General features: G+C 44.5%; 1 protein-coding gene across 1 annotated transcript in view; it reads right to left on the reverse strand.

Annotated features, from left to right (window-relative positions):
• Positions 1-1,345: 1,345 nt before the first annotated feature.
• KCNK9 (potassium two pore domain channel subfamily K member 9) overlaps positions 1,346-23,666 on the reverse strand; it is an 86,723-nt gene continuing 64,402 nt past the window's right edge. Inside the window, exon 2 of the mRNA XM_051612437.1 lies at positions 1,346-2,233. Within this exon, the coding sequence (XP_051468397.1) occupies positions 1,392-2,233 (842 nt within the window). The 3' untranslated portion in view covers positions 1,346-1,391. The remainder of the gene's footprint in view (positions 2,234-23,666) is intronic.

The raw sequence follows: 23,666 nt of genomic DNA on the forward strand, positions 1-23,666 counted from the left end.
ACTCCAAACACTGGAGCAAGACTGCTTTTGCCTGTTTCTGCTGCCTGCATTTTTGCCTTTCTGCCTAGCAAAAAAGCAACAGCACAGCTCATCTCACTAGTTCCCAGTGAGCCAAACACAAGATACTGTCCCTTGAATTCTTCCTGAGACCAACAAAGGCTTTCCATTATTTACAAATCAAAAGCATTTAGAGACAATCATCTTTATTTTTTTATTTAAAACAAGGAATACTCTGTCACTGTTATATAAGAAAAAATACACATCCACCTATTTATACCCATCCTAAAATCCAAACCTAAGAATTCCTATTCATGCAGGTAATTGCTGCACATAATAATAATAATAATAATAATAATAATAATAATAATAATAATAATAATAATAATAATAATAATAATAATAATAAAATTTATAAATAAAAATAACAAAATACACTCTTTAGTTCCAACAATTCTCCCAATTTATCTTTAAAATTTCTCTTTCAAATTGTTGGAACAGTTGAAAATTATAAAAAGTAAATATAGTTAAATCAATAGGATTATTTGCTTTTGATTATTAATTCCATTGCTAGTTTTTCTTGTGTTTTTATTATGCATACCAGTTTTACAAAGTGCATGCTTATTTTATTTTATTTTATTATTTGAAATTTTGAACTGGCAAGCTAAAATGATCCATCTTTTCCTGCCTTTTTTTTCTTTTTCTCTATTTTTTTTTCCTTTTTTTTTTTTTTTTGGTCATGTTAATAGAATCTAAAATCTAGCATTAAAAAATTGAGCATGATACACCTGGTATATTGGCTGCTTACGGCGCATGCTTGTCTTGGCAAAAAAAACCCAACAAACCAAATTGGCTCCCCTCCCACCTCCCCCGTTCCTTTTTTGTTTGTTTGTTTGGGAAGCAATCTAAAAGTTCAAAGCAGGCTGGAGGGAAAGAACCAAAATCAAACCAAAAAAAAAAAAAAAAGTAAACCAATACCTGATGCTTCAGTTGGAGTCGGATGGCACTAGCTGTGGAATTGCACGCACACGGGCAGGCTCTCACACCCAGCACGCACACACGCACGCACGCTCGTGGGGGGACAAGAGTTCATTAGGTCAGGAGTGCCAGTGGCACATGAAGGCTCCCAGCTGTGTGTGTGCAACTTTGGATTTGGTACCCACTTCACGTCACCTCGGATCCTCGGGACATCCACCCAGGGGGTAATGTAAGGCATACTTTGCTGGAACAGGAATAGTCCATCATGCTTCATGCTCAGGAGCGGAGTCTCGGACTGGGTTTCTCTGCTCCCTCGCTCCGCCTCGCTCGAGGAACAGAGAGAAACAAACCCCGAAACAACGGAGAAGAATTGGGGGAAAACAAGGAAAGCCAGGAAAAGAAAAGGACAAATCCCTTTAGATGGACTTTCGCCTTTTCATCAGCCTGTGGTTATCTGTAAAGCTGTGCAACCCAGGTGAGATGGAGCTGACAGGGGACGGGAAAAGGCTGTTTTTTAATGTGCTTGGTGAGATCTCCTCTATCTTGTAAGAGATGGAGTGAAAGTACTGGGGGTTCAGCTTCGAGCTGAACGAATTTTGGTGGGACACCACCCGGCTGGTGTACTCGTGGGACCTGTAACACATGCAGGAACAAACTGACTGAAGGTCTGTTACTTCGGCCTTGTACCGCGGCCGACCATGCTGGGAGTCCTCTTGGATGTGGATGATCATGCTGTTGCGGTTCCCTGCCAGGGACGCCCGCTCCTCGGCATCCCGCCTCTCGTCCTCGCTGTTCATGGTTAAGAACCTGAGAACAACCAGATTTAGAAATGCCCCAATGACTGTCAACCCCACTAGAATGTACATAAAGCTAAAAGCCACGTAGAGAGGCTTCTTTTGAAGGGCCCCTTTGGTCTGCAGGGCCACATAGTCTCCAAACCCTATCGTAGTCAATGTTATAAAGCAGTAATAGTAAGCATGGAAAAAGCTCCATTCCTCGTACTGGGAAAAGGCTGCTGCTCCAATGCAGAGTGTTCCCATGCAGGAGAAGAAACCCACAGTGACCATGTTTTCCATGGAGACCTCGGTGCTCCTCATCCCACAGCACTTTTTGATGCGCTTCAAGAGGTACTTGACGAAGGTGTTCATGCGCTCACCCAAGCTCTGGAACATGACGAGTGTCAGTGGGATCCCCAGGACAGCATAGAACATGCAAAAGGCCTTCCCTGCATCCGTCCCTGGGGCAGCATGTCCATAACCTGGGAGAAGAATGAAAAGACAGGACAGTCAGCAAGGCAGGTGAGGACCATGGCTCCCCCTCCATGCAAACCACAGGAATCACACAGATTCTGATGCCACCGCCAGATCCAAAGCTACAGGAACATCACAGTCACAAAGTCTTTCTATTTCCTCACCCACATCCTGCATCCAAAGCAAGTGAGACATAGAATAACTAAGTTGTACACACAGGGGTGGGGAAGCTGGAAGAATGGGCAGTCTATCCTACCTCTAATAACTGTGCAGCCTCTGAAATAAGATTATAATATATTCATGTATTAAAGAAATTTCACGTCCGTCCTGTATCACATGCAATCGTGGAAACTTTGGAAACAGGTTGTCTTGTCCACAATATTTTTCAGAAGAGCTAGTGTTGCCCTTTCCCAAAACCAGAGGACACTAATGGCATCCCAATTCTGTGCCTGCTGGCAGGATGAGGTTAACAACATCCACTGATCCACCCATGGAAGAAATTCCTTTCCAAACTCTGCCATATTGAACAAACCTTTCTCTTAGACACCCCATGAAAGCCACGCACTGCTGGGACACCATGGGACTTTAGGTGTTTAATGCCTGCTCTATCTTTAATTATTGAAGAATAAACAACTTACCAGCTTGTTTCATAGTTTTACAGCCTGTACAGCTAGTCTGGCAAAGGCAATTTTGGCAGGGTATTAACCTAATCCAAGTCAGAGGATGTAGTATGTTTCACAGCATAGTTTACAGACAGTAAAACCATGGCTAAACCTTTATTCTACATCAAATCATAAGTGTGTTTGTGCCTGTTTTGAAATTATTTCATTTTTTCACATCATACTGCTTTAAAAATCTACATTTTTACAGATAAGGTTCTAAGTGACAGTACCACAATGGGATGGCTGGGACTCACCTGGCCATGGTGTGCACTGACCACGTAGGTATCACCATCTAGACTCCTCCTAAAGTCAATGAAGAGAAATATGCACTTCCCAAGTGCAGTTTATCTCATCTCCACCTAGGTGTCTCAAACAGCTCAGTGAGTTACTCTCAACAGGCTCCTATTTCTCTACAGTCATTACAATAAAAATCTTGGGACAGAACTCAGTTCAAGACTAAGAGACCTAAATTTTGGTATCTACACCTGTGCTCAGTGTCCAAGCTCCCCTTGTGATGTCAACAAAGATTGAATGAAAACAGACAGTGATGAGTTAGACCATCCCAAGTCTACCTTATGGTGAGATGAAATGACACTAGTGACTGTTCCACTGACTGTGTCCATTAAGTCCCCATTAGTCATCTGTTGACTGCACAAGAGTTTAGAAACCTGCTGCACAAGCAGACAACTACAAGCAACCAGCTGAATGGTGGCATCTGAATCATCAGTAGAGCTCCACCTTCACTGAAGAGCTCCACCGTAGGTGTCTGCATTGCAGACACTGAGGGTTTAAATCAGCTTTCCAGAAAGAGGCATCAACATCACTTGAGAGCCCTGAGATATCAGGATCTCCACAGAGGGCTGGCAGATGACACACAGAGCACACAGCAGACCCATGCTCTTGCAGAGCAGAAGCTGGAAGCCAGACAGCATCTCAGCACTTGAGATACTACTGAGGCAGACCAGAAAAGCATGACTCTTCTCTGCAGACCATTCCTGTTGTGCTGCCTCAGCCCTCCCCATGACATTTAGACTCAAGTAATGGATCTGCTGCTCTGAATTTGTCAAATTTTTATTTAGTTTTTTTAACCTGCTGACACTTCCCACTGCCCTAACGTCCTGTGGCAACAGATTCCAGAAGTTCAGTATCTACTGTGTAAAAAAGTGATTCACAATTTCAAGCAGATCTGCTTGTTGCAGCTAGAGCCCACTAGCTCTAGTATTAAAGTTGTACATCTGCCTTATCCATCACCTGCATGACTTCAGCTGAACTCAGCTTAACCCCTGCCCTCAGCTGTCCCTTCTATCTGAACTGAAGCCAGAGCCTTTTTAGATCATATAGCAGAAATTACAGTCTCTTGACCACTTTAGTGTCCTTCTCTGGACCTTCTCTAGCTCATCATCATTTATGTGTTGCAGAGACCAGAACTCTGCAGAGCCCTCAGGATGTGTGTGCACCAGAGTCTGAAGTTTTACTAAAACAGAAATACAAACTCCAGGCAACCTTCAAAATGACAAAACAACAGTGGACAGGAAAATAACACGAGAAAAACAACAAGAATGCCCTCTAAAAAGCAACAGGTATTTCCTCAGCTCATTTGCTAGCTGTTGGCAGATGGTTTGGATGGAAAAACCAGTTTACAAAAGGAGCACATGAATCAAAATAGGAAGTTCTTTTCAGGTTGCAAAACAGGCCAGGTAGCCTGTTCATCATAAAAAGGAGTTTTCAAATTACCTGGAAAGGGAAGTTTCTTCAATAGATTGATGCTCTGTTTGTTCCACCTGACTGTCCCTCAATAAAGGCTGTAATTGCCTCTCATTACTAAGATCAGCTTTTGAACTACAGGGGTGTTAATTAAACCAGGGACATCTTTCCATTTTATAGCTTTAGTTACAGCTGATAAAGAGAAGGGAAGCTTCAGAAAATGTGATTTTCCAGATGGTTGCAGAGATGGCAGTTGGTGGAAACAGCTTTCACTTTGGGTTCTAAAGAAAATGGTTGGGCTGAAAAAAAGATTTCTTGTGATACCACTATATCCCTCTAACTAAGGACATCCACAGAGGGGGTTTAGGGAAATTATAACACATAAGTATTATATGCTTACACACTGTATCACAATTGAGTTTCTAAGATTTGTCACAGACTTTGCAATTAATTTGGAACTCAGGGTTCTCCCATAGGACAGGAGTATATCCATATCCCTGTTTGACAGACAAGAAAGCACAGCCACATGCAGGCTGTAATTTCTCCCCAGTTCACACAGGTAGACAGAACAAACAGAAATTCTGATTTCTCTTCATACCCACTTTCCACACTATCAGGTAAATGTCTCTTTTCCCACATTTTCACCATGAAGCTGGGGTAAAGAAAGGACTTTACCCATGAAGCTGGAATAAGGCTTTACAAATAGATTCATGTAGGGGGGATTAGAGTCATGTATTTCTCCAGTACAACAAGGCTTTAAGGAACAGGCACCTTAGTCGTTGCCTTCAGCACTCTGAAATGAGGGGTTTCAAAATACACCAAAGAAAGACTTTAATTCTCCATTATGTTAGCATTACAGAATCTATCCAGCAATACCCAGGGCAATGCATGAAAAGCAAACTCCAGCAGTGCATGTTCTCTGAAATTCCGTCAATCTCAAATTTAAAACAAACCACTGGCTTCTTACCATCAGAGAATGCCTCTGGGAAAAATGAGAAGGTTAGTAATTGCCAGAAGAAGAAGGGCACAGAAGATCATTAATGCCAGGAAATAGCCCTGTGCAGTGCTCAGGGTCAGGCATCAAGCAGTTGGGTTTTACTTGTCTCAAGTAAAGGCAGAAGCAGAAGCAGCTGCCTTGGTAGCAGGTTCCAGCTACCAAAACTCAGCTTAACCTTCTCTACCTGACTGTCACTGCCCCTTGCCAGAGCATGCACAGATGGCTGCATGTAAACAATAAGGACCACAAGGCTTAAAGAGGAATAGAAAGGTTAAGTTGACTCTGACATTTCTCACTCTTCTGTGGTGTAGAAGAAAGATCAAATGGAAGACCTTAAGATTAGGTATAGCAAAGGCAACCCGTAACAAACCATGGGGCTGACAAATCAGTGAGAAAGGTATAGATGGAGCTTCCCACTGGACCACACCTAGGTCAATATTACCTTGTACTACTCTGGTATACTAACCAGTTTGCTGAGGTTCCTCAGTACAGCAATATGACCACAGCAAGCAGGTTTGTCTGATATTCAATGAGACATAATTTGAGTGATGAAGGACAGTCTAAGTAACTTTCACGTCGATTAGTACTCTCTTTTATAATACCTCCCAGCTGCTTAGGCTTTCAAGACAGAGCTCATCTGGGTTGGCACCAGGAAGAATAGGTTGGCATGAAGAAATGTCATGTCTCAGAGTGTTGCTCCAATTCTGGACTGCAGAGCTCCAATGCACCACAAAGCCATGGCCTCCTGGAAGGGCTGGGCTACAGACATCAAACAGAACTGCAGGGAAGTGTAGGCAAGGGAGGCAAACAGTCAGACCATAAGGGCTGACACCAAGTGAGTACCCTGTTGAGGTCTTCCCTGCCTTTGATTTTTCCAGGCCTTGTCTGTTTTTTGGGGGCAGAAAACTCCCAAAGACCATGTAATTTTAGGAAAATAAAAAAAAAAAAGGAATAGTATTTCTTTGTTTGCCAGAGTGTAGCTATGAAAGTCTGGGGCAAATCTAGGGAAAACCCACTCAGCCTCCTTCAAAGCTTATTTTCCCCAAAGTATGAATGTACCCAGCTTAATAATTTGGACCACAGGGATTTCCTAAACCAGATCTGGTTTCACTGGCTTCAGCAGCACACAATGGATTTCTCTTCCATGAGCTTGGGCATTGTCCCTTGAATGTGTATAAACTTTCAGCACCTGCAACATAGAATCCTAGGGGTTGGAAGGGACCTCGAAAGATCATCTAGTCCAAACATCCTGTGACAAGAAAGTCCACAGATCAACCATGGGTTCTTTAAAAGAAATCACCATCATTTCTTTATTTCTCTCCCATTACTATCATCTGATGACCTCACCTCCTCTATGGAAGAAACCAGACACAATGGTTCCTTATTCCTCTTCTTTGTGTCATTCACGATTTTATAGACATTTTATCAGCAAAAATCCCTGTCTGCATTGAGGCTCTAAGCAAGTACCTCCAGCACTGTGTGGCCTCATGTGGACACACCAGCCTGCTTAGATCTACATCACTGATCTCTGCACCACGCTCAGATGCAGTGAACACATGGGCCCATAACGTTGGTCTTGTTCTCCAACACAAATTCTCTTGAATAACACTTTGCTTCTGGGGCAAAAAAGGGTCTCAATAAACAATTCAATGCTATTACAATGATGCAGACTGCCCAGAATAAGTAAAACCATAACAAAAATAAAACATTATGGGGAAAAACCCTGAAAACATTGGTGTGTTGCTTCTACGCAGTTACCACCTCCAATACTGCAAGGTGATATCTACTCCAGCAAACTAAACTGGGACAAGGGATGGATTCCACCAAGCCTTGATTGTCCACGCTCTTAAATCACTAGCATAGTTTCTGTCATGGCTTTAGAATCCTGAATGATAGAATGGTTTGGATTGGAAGGGACATTAAAGACGATCTAGTTCCAACACCCCTGCATGGGCAGGGACACCTCCCACCAGACCAGGTTGCTCCAAGCCCCATCCAACCTGGCCTTGAGCACTTCCAGGGATGGGGCAGCCACAGCTTCTCTGGTCAAACTGTGCCAGTGTCTCATCACCCTCACAGTAAATAATTTTGTCCTAATAACTAATACTAATCTACCCTAATTTATTTTAAAGCTATTATCCCTTGTCCTCTCACTACAAGCCTTTGTAAAAAGCTCCTCCCCAGCTTTCCTGCAGCCCCTTCAGGTACTGGAAGACCACTAGGAGGTCTCCCTGGAGCCTTCTCTTCTCCAGGCTGAACAACCCCAACTCTCTCAGCCTGTCCTCAGAGGAGAGGTGCTCCAGCCCTCTGATCATCTTTTTGTCTCTCCTTTACCCTGGACCAACCTCCACTGTCCACTGCCTGGTCCATCCATGGAGGTTGACACCTGCCAGGACCCTTGCAGCTAGGCACCACTCTGGGGCAGTGCTGTTAATAGCATTCTTCATGCCATCTCTGTTGGCCTCCATATATTGCAAAACACGGGTCCTGCTCTACTTACTAGCATAGATGGAGCTTGCACAGTGCAAAGCCAAGGGTGTTTTTCTAGACTGGGCTCTGTCAGAGACTGGGAGAGGTTTGTCTCTAGATGTGCATTGGTACCAGGCCAAACACATGGTCAGTGTTAAAAAAAAAAGAGTTAAATGTGGCAGCAGTAAGTTATTTATAGGTGGTGTCCAGGCCAGTGTGTAGCTGCAGAGAGGCTGAGGCTCATTTAGATTCACATTCAATGGCCAAGAGGTTTAGGTGTCTTGAATCTTGAAGCAACACTCTGCTCTGTGAGCGACGCTTTATTTCTCTAAGGAGGAGGTTTCTCCCCTGGTTCATCTACACATCATTCAATCCCATGATGGACATTTGGGCCTGGTTGCTTCTGACAACAGCCTCTGGAAAGAAATGAACTACTCCATCCTGTGACTCAAACCTTTCTTACTCATGCTGGCAGCAGCTCTGGCCCTGAGATAATGAAAAGGGGATAACAGCACCTGTTAATCAGATGAGCAAGCATAATTCAGATTAAAACATCTTCCTGATGTCACACACTTCACTTCAGAGGTTCATCTACGTCACAGGAACTGCCACAAAGAACAGGTGGGCTCTGTGCTGGATTTGCTGCTCGCCCTTTCAGCAGGGAGAAGAAACGTGGTCATCGTAGTGCAGATGGAAAAGGTTTCAGTAGGGATCAGGGAGGTACTTCATCTAACTAACTGGTAGTAACTCATTTACCAGGATAAATGCATTCTTCTGTGGGGAAACTGAGAGCATGTCATGGATGATGCTGTACCTGGATGAAAGTTGCTGCGTAGCAGCACCAGCCTCCTGGCACACCAGCATTGACTGCTCCCTCTGCTCTCTCCCAGATGTTTGGGCTCACCATGAATCATAGAATCATAGAACTATTCAGGTTGGAAGAGCTCCTTCGGATCACCAAGTCCAACCATCATCCCTACTCTACAAAGTTCTCTCCTAAACCATCTCCACCGACACCACATCCAAACGACCCTTAAACACATCCAGGGATGGTGACTCCACCACCTCCCTGGGCAGCCTGTTCCAGTCTCTAACCACTCTTTCTGTGAATATTTTTTTCCTAATCCCACTGCCTTTCTCCCCAGACATCTCCAGGACTCCCTTTTCCTTTAGTTTCCTCCTTAGTCCATTGTCAGGTCCTTAGAACAGGCTGCCCAGGGAAGTGGTGGAGTCACCATCCCTGGAGGGATTTAAAAGCCATGTAGATGTAGTGCTGAGGGACATGGGTTAGTGGTGGCCTTGCCAGTGCTGGGTTAATGGTTGGACTTGATGATCTAAAAGGTCTTCTCCAACCAAAACGATTCCATGACCTCACTGCAGCACATCAACTGAATGATCTCTCTTACACTGCACAGCTTCCATCCTCAAAGACATCCTCCCCTTCCATGCCCCAAAGACAGCCTCCAAAGCGTGCTGCCTAGCTCCCTACAGGAACACACAGCAATGTGGGCTGACATCAGCCTGTGCTGTGACAACGTGGACACTGTGTGAGAGAAGGAAGGCTGTGCCAACCCCCGGGTGCCACCTCAGATCTGAAATCCCTGGACAAGGTCAGCACAGCCTCTCACCTCAGCTCAGTCAGGACTGCTTCCATGTCCTGACTGCAGAGGCAAGGCCTTGCCACCTTGGCAATGACACTCCTCACTTTGCATTGTATCAGGGTCTCCAGAAGACCTCCTGTTCTGGGAAATGCAGCAGGCTCCCCTCACTTTATTGTCCCCACCATAAGGACAGAGATCTCTTCTTCATCTTGGAACCAAATTTTCAAGATGTTCAGGGAAAAACAGCTTCAAAATCAGCTCTGACCCGGGAGGCAGACACACACATGCAGAGAAGCAGCGTCCAGCAAGTGAGGGGGACAATAAACAGCTTTTCTCTGTGACCAGCAGGTGAAGACACAGCCAAAGCTTGTCTTCTTGTGAGTGGGAGGCCAGCCCAGATCCATGTGCATCTGGAGTCAGGACAGAGAATTGCCTCAGCCTCAGAAATTACCCCTGGCACAGTGATTTCTGCAAGGTCACCAGGCACACTGAGTCTACTGCCTGTCAGCAAACTTCTATCCCCAATGGGACAAAGACCCTTGTTTCGAGAGGCATTGCTTCTTCCTAAGAGGGGAGCAGAGATTTGGACACAATGTCTTAGGAAACATTTCTTCACCTGAATGATTGTCAGGCACTGGAACAAGCTGCCCAGGGAAGTGGTGGAGGCCTGGTAAATACCCTGGAGGTATTTAAAAGCTGAGTAGATGTGGTGCTGAGGGACATGGTTTAGTGGTGGACTTGGCAGTGTGAGGTTAATGGTTGGACTTGATGACTTTAGAGGTATTTTCCAACTAAAAAGATTCTGTGATTCTATGATTTTATGATTTGGGTCTTTCAGACACCCACTGGGGAATGGATTTACAAGTTTACATTGAGCCATAAGAAACTCTTCTTTATCTCAATAACTTTGCTTTTATTCTCATTCCTCAATAAGCTTGAGCCACCCATATCTGCTTCTCTGCCCATCTGTCTTTCCTCCCCAATAGCTTTGAAGCTGCTCACCAATTTCCACCACTTAGAAGAAGCTGTAATGTGAACTTGATAGTAATCTGTTCTGCTGGGCCTGCCATCTGGCCAATTTGTGAAAACACATAAAAGGGCCAAAAAAACAACACACACACACAGTGCAGACTCAGCTGCAATGCAATCAGCTCTTTCTCTGGCCAGTTTCAGGAAAGAAACAGGAGCTGGGGGTCCTGCAAGGTGGGCTGAGATGTACGGGCATGGAAGAGAACTGCAGGAATGGGATGTCTCCATCACCTTCTAAGACAGCCTGTGATGGAATATCCATCTGCCTGCCAGGAGGAGGATGCAGATCAGGGTTAAAGAGGACTGGGGGACATTACGAAGTTCACAGGAAACTAGGCTTAATTGTTGCTGCTGCTCAAGAAATAAATGACATGTTTCTAGCAAAAGACAAAACCTGGAAAACATTGCTTTAAGAAAACGAAGCATTTGAGAGTTTTGAATTTGCTTGTTTGTTCTTTTTTTTTTTTTTCCTTTTGCACGTGAACCTTTTCCAGTTTTTTTCCTGTGTAACATTTACACTATAAAGCGTTTTACTGAAAAAGCAAATGAGGGGAAGTGGAAATTTTCCAAGGGCCACATGAAATCACTGACAATCTTCCTGCTCAACCACATGACACAGAAGACCCAATTATCTCAAACCACCTTATGTTGAACTTAGCCTCTATTTTTACAGCTTCGATAAGAGATTCCTGCAGTCACTGGCAATTCTTTTGAATAAGATGACAGGGCACCCAAGGTATCACCTGAGCCACCTGGTGTTCCACTCCTGAGGAAATAAAGAATACCAGCACTTGCCAGATGCAACAACATCATCTTTACTCATCTCTATGACTTCTTCTGCTCCACAAGAGAGGCTGGGAAGAGGGAAGAGGCTCCTCTCCAGTGCTGTGAGGATGCATTGAAAACCACAGTGATTTGGGCCATTTTTCTAGTACACCATTTCCCACCAACAGCAGTTCTGCTCTAGATCTCCAGCTGGGCAGTAGTTGACAGTTCCCTGGACTGCAGCTGAGCCTGGCCACCCTTCTGAAGAACTCAGCAGTGGTACAAATTGGCAGCCAGGCAGAGCATGTGTGCATCACAGGGACACAGCAAGACAGAGCAGCCAGCAGCAAGGAAAACATACCTCCAAAGTCCAAGGACAAGCAGGTTGTCTGTGAGTCTTAGGGTTTGCACATCTTGGGAACTTTGTGGTAAGCACCAAATGATCAGGTTTTCTGGCCCCTACACACCACCAGCTCAGAATAAAACTTTTGCATCTGGACCAGAGAATGATTTGTACCTCTGGCACCGTGATACTTGGCTGCACAAAGCCCTGTAGCACTTCTGAGTCAACATTTCCCCATGTTCTCTACTTCTGACTGCCCCTGCATGCCTTTCCTCCCCTTCCTCCTCTCCATTTTATTCTCTGAAACAGCCAGAGGATTGACCTGAGGCTCACATCACATCTAGTCCCAGGACAAATCATGCCCAGAACAAGTGTTCAATCTGAGCAGAATCGTAGCAACCACTAGGAAAAGACTTATCATGTCATGTCATCCATTCCCAGGGGCTGGCATGATTGTTCCCTACAATATATTCTCCAGGGCTTTGTCCAGTTTTGTTTAAATAACTGAAATAACATTATTTCTGCTCTCCCCCTAAAGAAATTATTCCCCTGTCTAGCAGATCCAGTTATTAGGAAGAGGGTTTTTGACACAAAGCCTGTATTTTTCTATGCTGCCTTTTATCACAGTGTAGGAGACCAAATGAATGTGTTCCTTTCTAGCCTTCAATCCAACACACCTTATTTCTCTCCATCATTACTTGCTCCTTTATATTTCTTGGAGGCAGTCACAGCTTTATCCCTCAGTCGATGTTAGCTATAAACAGAGCTCTCTGGCACAAAGTCCTGCAGTGAGGAAGACAATAGGTGTTTTACAACATGTGCCTACATTCACATTTTAAATGTCTCTTCAGAAGCAGATCCTGTGATAATTGGTATTGCATTTGTTTGAGATCCCTCTTGCTCTTCAGAAATTTTCAGGATCTTTGCTAGACCCTGTGCACAGTCCTTACAGATGCAGGACCATGGTAGCAGGATTATCAGTTCCCTGGACAGCAAAATATCCTCTTTGGTTATATAGGTCTGACTAGTCACCATGATAACATGATGACCTCATTGTATATCAAAGTTTTCCTGATGCTGTAATTTCTGTACATCCCAAAGGCTCCTTCTACTGCACATATGTGATTGCAATAACCAGTATTTTTTCTCAATCCCCACTAGAAATGGCCTCCTTGGGCAATAGAAGTCGAGGGAGGTGATTTTGCCCCTTTACTCCACTCTCAGGCGACTCCCCCTGCAGTGCTGTGGCTAGTTCTTGAGACCCCAAGACAAGAAGGACATGGAGCTCCTGGAGAGAGGAGGCCACAGAGATGATCAGAGGGCTGAAGCACCTCTGCTCTGGAGACAAGCTGAGAGAGTTGGGGCTATTCAATCTGGAGAAGAGAAGACTCCAGGAAAACTTAGAGCAACTTCCAGTTCCTAAGAGGTTACAGGAAAGCTGGGGAGAAACTTTTTACAAGGGCATAGAGTGATAGGGCAAGGGGTGATGGTTTCAAGCTGAGAGAGTAGAGATTTAGATTTGACATGAGGAAGAAATTCCTTCCTGTGAGGGTGGTGAGATTGGTACAGGTTGCACAAAGAAGCTGTGGATGCCTCATCCCTGGAAGTGTTCAAAGCCAGGTTGGCTGGGGCTTGGAGCAACCCCGTCTGGTGGGAGGTGTCCCTGCCCATGCGGGGGACTGGGACTAGATGATCTTTAAGGTCCCTTCCAAACCAACACATGCTGTGATTCTATGATTCTATGTGCCATGGAGATGATCTTGATTCCATTATTCTATACAAGAACACTGGTGAATGTTCAGTGGCTTATGGTGTGTGATAAAGGGCAGAGATGGGGAACATACTCTTGGCATCATCATCTTTCTAAACTCCACGTAGTCACTCTGCAGAGCAGGAGACTCCAGGTGGTTTCCTGTATTCCTAAGAGGAAATGCTCAAAGGCAAGAGGCTATTTTCCCTGCAGACACTAATCTTGCAGCAGCTTTATTAGTTGAAACCTGGCTTCAGTGATCTAACAGCCAAAGCAAGTAGAGACCATTGTAATTTCCCCCATTATATCACATATAGACCAAGCAGTGATTCAGCTGGGTCGATAAGAGTTTACGTGTTTCATTAAGAAACAAAACAAAAACACGTTGTTAAAATTATACGGATTGAGTTTATTTTACCAATGTACAATTATCTTATTTTTATTATTTCTTTTGCTCTTATTCCCAAGACAGGCTTATGCTTGACAATCCAAGCAAAAAGAGATTTCTCAATTTTGCTTTACAAATTTTCAGTCTGTTCTGTCAATTGTCTTTGAAAAACTTAAATAATTCAACCAAAACTCCTGTGAAGGAAAAAGTTCAATTCCGATTGAGAAAGCATTTTTTGGAAGTTGAAACCAAGAAAGTTAATGGAAATTTATTGCCCACATCTACTGTTCTGTTCAGTTTTCCACTGAGTCAGTACCTAACTTTGAGGTACATTTATCCTTGCACTTCGAAGACAGAAGAGCTGAGTTAAAATGTGAAGGTCAAAGTTTTGCAACATTTGTCCAAGGTTGTCTAGGGGAAGATTTGCTGGAATTGCAGTGTCAGGGTAATTACACCACTGTAGCTAGGCTGCTCTAACTCCCTGGGTTGGTGTTTTCAGAGGAAGCCACTTCATATATATATTTTTTATTTTATTTTTTCTGATAGCAAATTCTAGCTCAAAGAATCAAGCACAGAGAGCACAGAGACCACCAGTACGTTTTCCCACCAAGGTGAAAACAGAGGTGTTTCTTGTGGAATGCTGCTTCAGCCAGCAGAAACTGTCCAAGTTTCTGTAAGTCACCTGACTGTAAGTCCCATGTTTTAGGAACTTGAGCCTGAGGGATATTAAACCCAGAACTTGAGTTCATATGCAGTGAAAATCTCCTTCTTAAACAGATGGAGGTCCACCTCAGTTAGGGCTGTCATCTCCATGAATCAAGCTGTAAGACTATCCATAAACACACTGCTCTTCCAGCTAGAAGTCTTCCTATTTTCAAACTTGTTCATGGCCTGCTTGTTATCATAAAAGTAAAGTCCTTCACCCAAACAGCAGTCCTCCCAGTTTTTCTTCCCTGCTCCCACAGATTAATAAAGATAAGCCATATCTCATTAGTCTGATTTTTTTCTTAGGATGAAACAAGCAGCCACTGCTAGGCTGTTGCATTAGACAGCTTCAGTTCTAGAGCATTTTGCACCTTTCCAGCCTGAGTTCAATTTTTCTGTACATCCACAACCCGAATTTAGACACAGACACACAGAAATTCAATGCTGCATTTGCACAGACTTTCAACAGTATTCCACACAATTTTAGACAGATCTTGTAGACAGCACTGGCATAAAACTTGAAATAGAGTAGTGCAAATCAAACCTACCTGTCTCTTGTTCACAGTGCTAAAAATCCATGGGGTCTTACTTTGTCTCACACTGATGAAAACAGAGCAGTCTTCCCTGGTGCCTATGAACTCATAGCTCTGTAACTCCAGTACATGAGTTCATGGTTTAACTAGAGATGAGGGTTTGAGCTAAGCTCCATGCTAGCATTAAACAGATGGATGGTAAAAAGAAAATTCCCTTATATTGCAAGTATCTCTCCAACAAATGACCCATCAGAAGTGGGATGGGGTTCATGAAGCTGACAGGCATATTCCAGTTAGTTATTCTAAAGGTAGCTCAGTTTTATCTCCTCAACACATTTCCAGTTCCCAACAAATCCTTTTGCTGAGATGAATCCGTGATCTTTCACCTCCCCTTTTATTTGTTTGTTGTTCATAGACACCTGCCTTTTCCATTTCAGCCCTGATAAGCACATGGAACAGCAAGACTGCAGGAGGCAGCAGGGTGAGACACCATCTAATGCACCTGACTGAGCATAATCAGAGCAATCCATCACTTCAGTTTTCTGCTCCCAACCAACAGAAATAGTCAAACTGAGCTGGAAGAAATGGGAAGTTACTTAACTTCTTCAAACCTCTACTCCTCACCATTTCTCTTTTGCTGGATGGAAAACAATGTCCTACTGTATTATTTTAATACCATAAGCAGGTGCTTTTCACCTTATTTCATCCCTGTACTCCCCCATATAAGGGAGCTCAAGAAACCACACTGACAAAATACTTCATGTGACATTTCTGAGGAGTCACAACCACTATTTGCACAGTTTTTATATCTGAGAACCTCCACTGTGATCCAAGACCCCACAGTGGCAGGGAATTTATCAGTGACACAGAATAACATGAGAAGGTCCCTGACTATTCACAATTCTCCTCTGACACTGGGAATTACAATCTGCACTTTCCAGATGTGGATACCAGAGAGGGAGAGGGCCTAGCCATGAAGAATACAGATCCCACTAAGAGTTTGACATCCCCCAAAAAGGGCCATGTACTGAAGAAAGTTCTTAGTCTGTTCAACAAGGAAGAAAACCCACCCAAAGAGTTATTTAAAACTGCTTTGGACAAAACCTTGGCTAATATCCTCCAGATCTGTTCCTGTAGTGATTTAAGGCTCAGTTTCAGCTTCATTTGCAAGCTTTGAAGCTTATTTAAATAAGCAGCAGCACTGCTGAGGGGCCACTAGAATTTCTGTCCATATGTCATAATGACCCCCCACTGCACAGAATCACCAAGGCTGGAAAAGACCTCTGAGATCATCAAGTCCAGCCTATGACCTAACACCACCACATCAGCTTGCTTGCTTGCTTGCTTGCTTGCTTCCTTCCTCTCTCTTTGTCTCTTCCTCTCTTTCCTCCTTTTTTTCTCTCTTTCTCTCTTCCTTTCCTCTCTTTCTCTCTTTCTCCATCACATTTCCCTTGTTGGCCTTCCTCTTCTTCTTCTGCTCCAAATATACATCACTTCCACACCATTCTTGTGCCTTCACTGTATTTGTTTTCACCTTTTTTGGGGTCCTATTTCTCTCCTCTCTCTTACCCACTTTCTTTCATTCCCATCTGCCCCTTCTTCATTCTCCTCTGTCTTGACTATGACAACCACTTGCCTCCTTAGGCAATGCACAGGTTAAAAGAACTTCATAGCCTATAAGCCCCCATTACAACAGTTGTTCTATGACCATAATTGCCAACTATAAACCATCAGCCTTATCTTGGCCAACAAGATTAATTCTGGTGAGGTGCATTATAAAATTAGCCATCCTTGGCAAAGCTACTGGCCTTTAGTTTTCACAAGAACACAATTAAATGGCACTTGCACAGTCAAGGTAGAGCAAAGCTAAGAGGGGACAGACATCATGAAGTTATTAGATTAGGAAATAAAACAACTACTCCTTGGTCAGATCAAGCGTTCGAGCACATCATATAATGTTTCAGAGGTAATACAGGCAAAATTAAATCTCTTAGGCACTTTCCCTCCTTTCCTCTCTCTCAGCCAAGCTGTGGGGAAGCATCTGGAATAACAGCAAATGAGGAAAGCCTCTACCAGACCTCCAGACTTTGGGTTTGCTCAATAGGTAACTTGTGTCACACCAGTGAAAAGGTTAACTCAGTGGGGACTCCAGAGCATGCCTAGCTTGTGGTCTTTCCTAATTAAAGACACACACACACACACCATAATCAGGGCTGCTCCCTCACCCCAGGGCTGGGTCTTCAGCTTCTCTAAGTCAGCAGAATGCCCCAAAGCAGCTACTTTGATTTCTGTTGGCTAAAAACCCAGTCCCAGAGCCTCTGTGCACACAAGAGGATGTGTCAGTGTAACTGGTGAGCCTTGCTCACACACAGGCTTTCACCCTGCTCTGAGGTACTTGTCTGTACATCAGTAGCAACTCAAGCCTTACCTCTTCCCCAAAGCAGCTTTTGATTAGTGACGGGCCATGTTTTGGACCTGGTGTTCACAAGCCTTACTCTGCTGGGGTGATCTCCCCCAGAGTCAGGAATATGGCCCAAAGGAAACAAAATCAAGCAAATTCACAGAGCGTGCCCTACCATCTCATCACAAAGGTCACCCAGTCACTGCATTTGGTATGATTTGGGGAGAAAGCTACAAAACACAGAACAGTTTCAACCCAACTTTTTTATTTTCTGCCTTTTTTTCTTTTTTCTTTCTTTTTTTTTTTTTTTTGTTTTAAACCTGCCATGTGTTTGGCTCACACAAATTGAAAAAGTTAAACATTTGTCCAGTCCCCTTTAAATATCTACACCACCTCAAAAGATAAACATCACTACCACTATTAGGAAACCAAGGATGCTAATGTGGTTCTTCTTTAGAGGAAGGGAGATAAAAAGACACAGGTTTTAGGGTAAGATCTATAGTCCTTTGGAGCCTGCAAGGCCAAGTGTCCTAGGCACTCAAATCCTCTGGGAACTGGGTTCAACTTTTTATGACCTATCCATGTTTTTACGTGTGAATCCTGTTGAGCACAGCTCTGTTTCCCCACCCACCCACAGCCAAAGGAGCACACCAGCTTCACTTACTGCTGTTCAGAAACAGAGGCTGGCCCTCAGTTTATCTCCATCAAGAGGAAAAAATACCCAAGCTCCTCAAATGAAAAGCCCTGCAGGATTTTGCCTGTGCAAATGTGAGATGGAGATTTGACAATAAAAAAGACATTTCATTTGTCTTATTAGGGGCTGACTACTGTGGAAGGTGTTCAATCAATTAGGTTGATCTTGGACTCCTGAATTATTGACAGGAAGAGCTGGATTATACTCTTAAATGCTTTTAGCTTAATTGCCCAACCCATCATTGCTTCATTTTCCTTTTCCTATGTATATAATTTCTTGTTGTTGTATTTCTTCTAGCTCTAGCAGCTTGCCAGCAGCTGACCCTGTCCCTTTACTGCTGCTGCTGCCAGTGCTGCTGCTGCTGATCCAGGCAGCATCTGTAGGGTGCAGCAGGCAGACAACTTCAAACTGCTGCTGGCATCCCCCAGAGACCAAGTGAGACCCAAAGGGGAAGAATGGTGGCTTCCTGCTATGGGGAATCATGGGGGATCCGAGGTGCCCCTCATCCACCTCCCACCCTCTCTGCACATTTATAACACTCACTCCCTTCCAATGCCTTTCTCTTCATACACCTTCTCCTCTTTGCTTTGTGCCCCCCTCTCCTTCCCTTCCTTTGCATCCAGAAGTGCAATACAGCACAGATCTGGAGCTTTGTCTCAGTCAGTGACCATCTCCAGCACCATCTGGGTGTCCAAATGGCCCTTCTTATGCCATCCTGACCACCACAGTTCCCCCCCAGACCTTCTTAACTTTCCCTTCTCATTTCTCCTCTCCACCCTCAATACCTTCCAGCCTCTTCTCATGTCCCCCTCATCATCATTTCTCACTCTTAAACCCTCTCCTCCATTTTATAGAATCATAAAACAGTTTGGGTTGAAAGGGACCTTAAAGATCATCTAGTTCTAATCCCCCTGCATGGGCAGGGACACCTCCCACTAGACCAGGTTGCTCAGAGCTCCATGCAACCCGGCCTTGAACACCTCCAGGGATGGGGCTTCCACAGCCTCCCTGGGCAACATGTGCCAGTGTCTCACCACCCTCACACTAAAGAATTTCTTCCTAATGTCTAACCTAATCTCCCCTCTTCCAGTTTAAAAGCATTACCTCTTGTCCTATCACGCCATGCCTTTGTAAGAAGTCCTTCCCAGCTTTCCTGTAGCCCCTTCAGCTGCTGGAAGGCTGCTAGATATTTCCCAGACTGGACCCATTGTCTCCCTCCTCCAATTGTAGCCTGGAGTGGGCAGTTCAGCATAAAAATCATCAGGATTTGGGAACACAAGCAGAACAGTTAAACGTGGCTGGAAGAGATAACAAGTGCTATTATGTGCAGGGTTTTGAGTAATCCAGTGTGCACAGAAGCCCCCAACTCCACTGACCTTGATTGTTTAACCCTCACTGATGTACCAGGAGATTAGCAGAGACAGGTTCACTGTGTTGGAGTGTGCTTCATGTTTTATAGACTAAGCACACCTTACATGCCTCTAAGGTGTGGTTCCCTGTGACTTTTGCAGGCTAACTTAGAGCAGGGAGATAAGCACTAACAGGTTTATAAGGACATGGGAACTACTTCACAGTGAGAGAGGTAAAAAGAGAAAAGGGGGGAGCGGGAACAGCAAAATAAGATGAGATGGGAAAGGCTATGAAAAAGTGATTAAATGAGTGGAGGGAAGGGGTGAAAAGAAGAAAGGAGGATATGAAGAGAAAGGAGAGAGAACAAGAGACAGTGTGAAGGAAATAAAAATATGAAGAAAACTTGTCCATGGAGAATGGCAGATGTGCAGTGTGAATGCTTGGAAGAATAAGAACTCCTGGTGCCAGATGTGAAGCAGAGTATTTCTGTGATGACAGGAATCTGATCTGATCAGTACACAGTACTGGGGGATATCATCTGAGAGAGAAATAAAAGCTGTAAGGGCAAAACTACCATACAGGTGATTAACAAGGTAGCTCATAAAGGTTTAAAAAACAAGATCATGCATCTAATGGGATCCACCTGAATACAGTTCACTTTCTGGGAAGCTGTTACAGATCTCTGACATTGGATCCAGATGTGACAAGAGGTCTCTGGGAAATTATTAGAAAGATGAATAACACCAGGAAATGTGTCATTTTGCAATTTTCTGCATGGCAAGTGGAGAATTACTGTTACTAGCAATACTAGAACTGGTTACAAGTCCCCACATCCTGAAATGTAGAAACCAAATATCTCTATATCAGAATCAAATAAATAAATACCTAAATAAATCACAGGTGTGTTTCTTGTTGCCCTCCAGTGAGATTAATTAATACGCCCCACAGGGAATCCCTTGTGAAAATGAGGAATGCTGGAGGATTAAATCAGAAATGTCAACACGTTGTGTGGGATAAGAGAGGATGGGCCCAGAAGAGTTAGTGGTTGTGTCTTATCACTGTGGTTAGAGGGATGTCTGTAGTGGCCCATCAGTGAGACAAGCCTTTAGTACAGTAATGTGTAAGGAAGAAACATCAGAGGAAGGAGTAGCTGAGGCAGAGATCCACAGATCTCAGGAGGCTGCAGACACGGGATGGTGGCCAGGCCGCCCAAGACAAATCCTTGCTGGAGAGAGGTCACATCCCCTGCATGGGGCTGATTTTAATTAATACTTCCATTCCTGGGACAGAAGCAGGGTGCCACTGATGAGATAAGCCAGCTAGCAAGTCACAAACACTGAGAATCGTTTGGGTTGGAAGGGACTTTTAAAGGTCATCTAGTCCAACCCCCCCTGCAGTGAGCAGGGACACCTTCAACTAGAACTTGCTGAAATCCCCATCCAACCTGGTCTTGAATGCCTCCAGGGATGAGCACCTACCACCTGGGAAAACAGTCCCAGTGTTTCAACACCCTCATAATCTACCCTTGTTCAGTTTAAAGCCATCACCTCTTGCCACTTTGCAAAGGCCCTTACTAAATAGTCTGTCATGGTTATTTCCATAATAAAGGAGGGATCCATAGCTGATACCACCAAAAAGTAAAGTGGGATAACTGGGAAGGTTTGCAGTCACCAAGCACCCCGGAAATTCTAAGAGATGGGTGTCTTTGGAGGCACAAGCTGCCAGCCCCTTTCCAGGGAGATGGGAAAGAGCTGAAATGCAAGGACAATGTTGTCCTGGAAAGGTTGCTGTCTCCCCAGACATGGAGCATGGACATGGACCCCCCCCACCCCAGCTCCTCTCACATATCCTGAGTGACCAGCAAGCGTGGAGCAGCATGTCCCTGCCCTGCAAGGCCAGTCCCACCCTCCTGATGTGAAGGAGATCCTGCCTCTTGACAGGTCAGTGCCAGCAGGGATAAACTGTACAGAAACAAGGAGACACTTTGCCTACACTGAAGCACCCTGGAGAATTATTTCATTCACAACAAATCTCCTTTCTCAGCAGTGGTGATTACAAGGGGCTGGGATGCTCTTGCTCTTAATTCCCCTGGCTGACGTTACTCCCAATTTACCATATTTTAAGTGCAGAACTGAGTCCAAATTACCTTTGCTACTGCTTCACTGTATCCTCCTATTTAAACTCTTCTCTGCCTGAGTTTGCCACAGTGGTTGGACACATCCTGAGAGGTTCAGTCTTATACTGCACTGTCCCTGCCCACTGCCTTGAGCCAAGGAACATGCAGTGTCTTGGCCACCAAGACCCTTTCCCACTCTCCAGAAAGAGGTGCCACCTAGCCCCAGTGAGTTGGACCTGCTGGAAACATCTGGATGGTCCCAGTTTTAGGATGAAGTAGCAGGTCCACCCCCTGGCAACAGCACCAGTTCTGGGTTGGCTTTGCTCTTTCATGGCCTCCTTCCAGCCCAAGGGCTGGCAAGATGCTGTTGCATGCCCAGGTCTTAGATCCCAGAGTGTTCCTAAGTCCATGTTTTGCTCACGGCTGAAGAGCAAAGAGATGCTAATTGCCAGGTCACGCTACAAGTCCAGAGGACAGAACAGTCTCTGCATTCTGGATTTGAGGTGTTCCAACAATAATTCAGTGGGGGCACAGCTGTCTGTGGGATTAAAGACATTTGAAATTATTTTGGTAAAGGTGTCCCTCCCCATGCAGGGGAATTGGAACTAGATGATCTTTAAGGTCCCTTCTAACCCAAACCAGTCCATGGTCCTTCAGAAGTGACTATAATTCCTTTCTTACTGGTTTTGGGTTGAATTATTTTGTATCCCAGGCAAGCCTACACACAAACACATTTATTTATTTATTTATTTAGCCCTTGCCATACAAACTGAAACCCTGACCTTGGTGCAATGTTCCAGGAGAGGCCAGTAAAGGGTTCCTCTGCAATTAGCAAAACCAGTTTTGATGCAGCTGGGTGTCACCACATGGCAGTCCAGCCCCTGACACTGCTGGACCTCTTTGTAGATGCAGTATCAGCACCCCAAAGCCTCATATCCACTCTCTTTCCCTGAGAACCCACAAAGAAATAGTCTGATACAGAAGCTAACTCCTCTGAATCAAGCTCAAAAAGTCAGTGCAGCCATGCAGGAGCAGTTTTCTTACACAGAGCTATTGCCAGACATTTTCCAACACATTTCTTCATATTACTTAAGCTATTATGACCATGACCGAAGGCACTTCCTGGAGACCAGAGAACAGCTGAAAGTACCAGGCACACAGACCATTAACCCCAGGGCTGTTGTTACCTGCCAGCTTGAGCATCAAAGCATACAAGTCCCTCTGCATCTCCAGTCAGGGTCTCCAGCTGCTACCACAGTACATATAAATACTACAAAAGCTCAATTTGCACAAGCAAACAGCGAAAAGGAGGAAAAAAAAATAATTAAATGAGCACTCTCTGGCTCTTGTGGGTGAAATGAGAGATACCTGACAGATTAAGACACAGAAAAAGGTGCAAGGAGATCTCAGTAGTCCAGGGAAGGTTCAGGTTTCTTTTCAATAACTGTTCTTGGCCCTGTCCTACCCTCATGCATCACCCTCCTGGGATGCCAGAGGAAGGAGGTTTGTGCCATGAAGAGGAGCCACCTGGGACCAAACTGTGCTGTGCTTCTTCAGCTCAATGGTCCCTGTTGCTGCAGTGCCTGGATGAGAAAGCTGAGTCTGATAAAGTCCCTTAGATGAGGTCTTCTCCTGCCAGCCTTGGATTTTACGCTCACCCTCCAACTAGGAGAGTGGAAATATCAGACAAGTGAATCTGTTACCTGCAACTGCTCAGTGAGGCTTTTATGATACCCTGTCCCCCTCAGAGTGATGCTTAGTATACTCCGGGGTGTTGAGATACATTCACTACCAATTCCAATTCCCTCTTATTAATGATCCAACTCCTGGCTGCTATACACACACGCTCTCTTCTTTCCCCAAGCAGAGTTTTCCTCCCCAGCCCCTTCTTCACAAAAATGCTCCAGCTGAGCCCTGACTGGTTGCTCTGGGCT

This window comes from Apus apus, chromosome 2 (assembly GCF_020740795.1).
Source record: "Apus apus isolate bApuApu2 chromosome 2, bApuApu2.pri.cur, whole genome shotgun sequence".
In the NCBI taxonomy this organism is placed as follows: Eukaryota; Metazoa; Chordata; class Aves; order Apodiformes; family Apodidae; genus Apus; species Apus apus.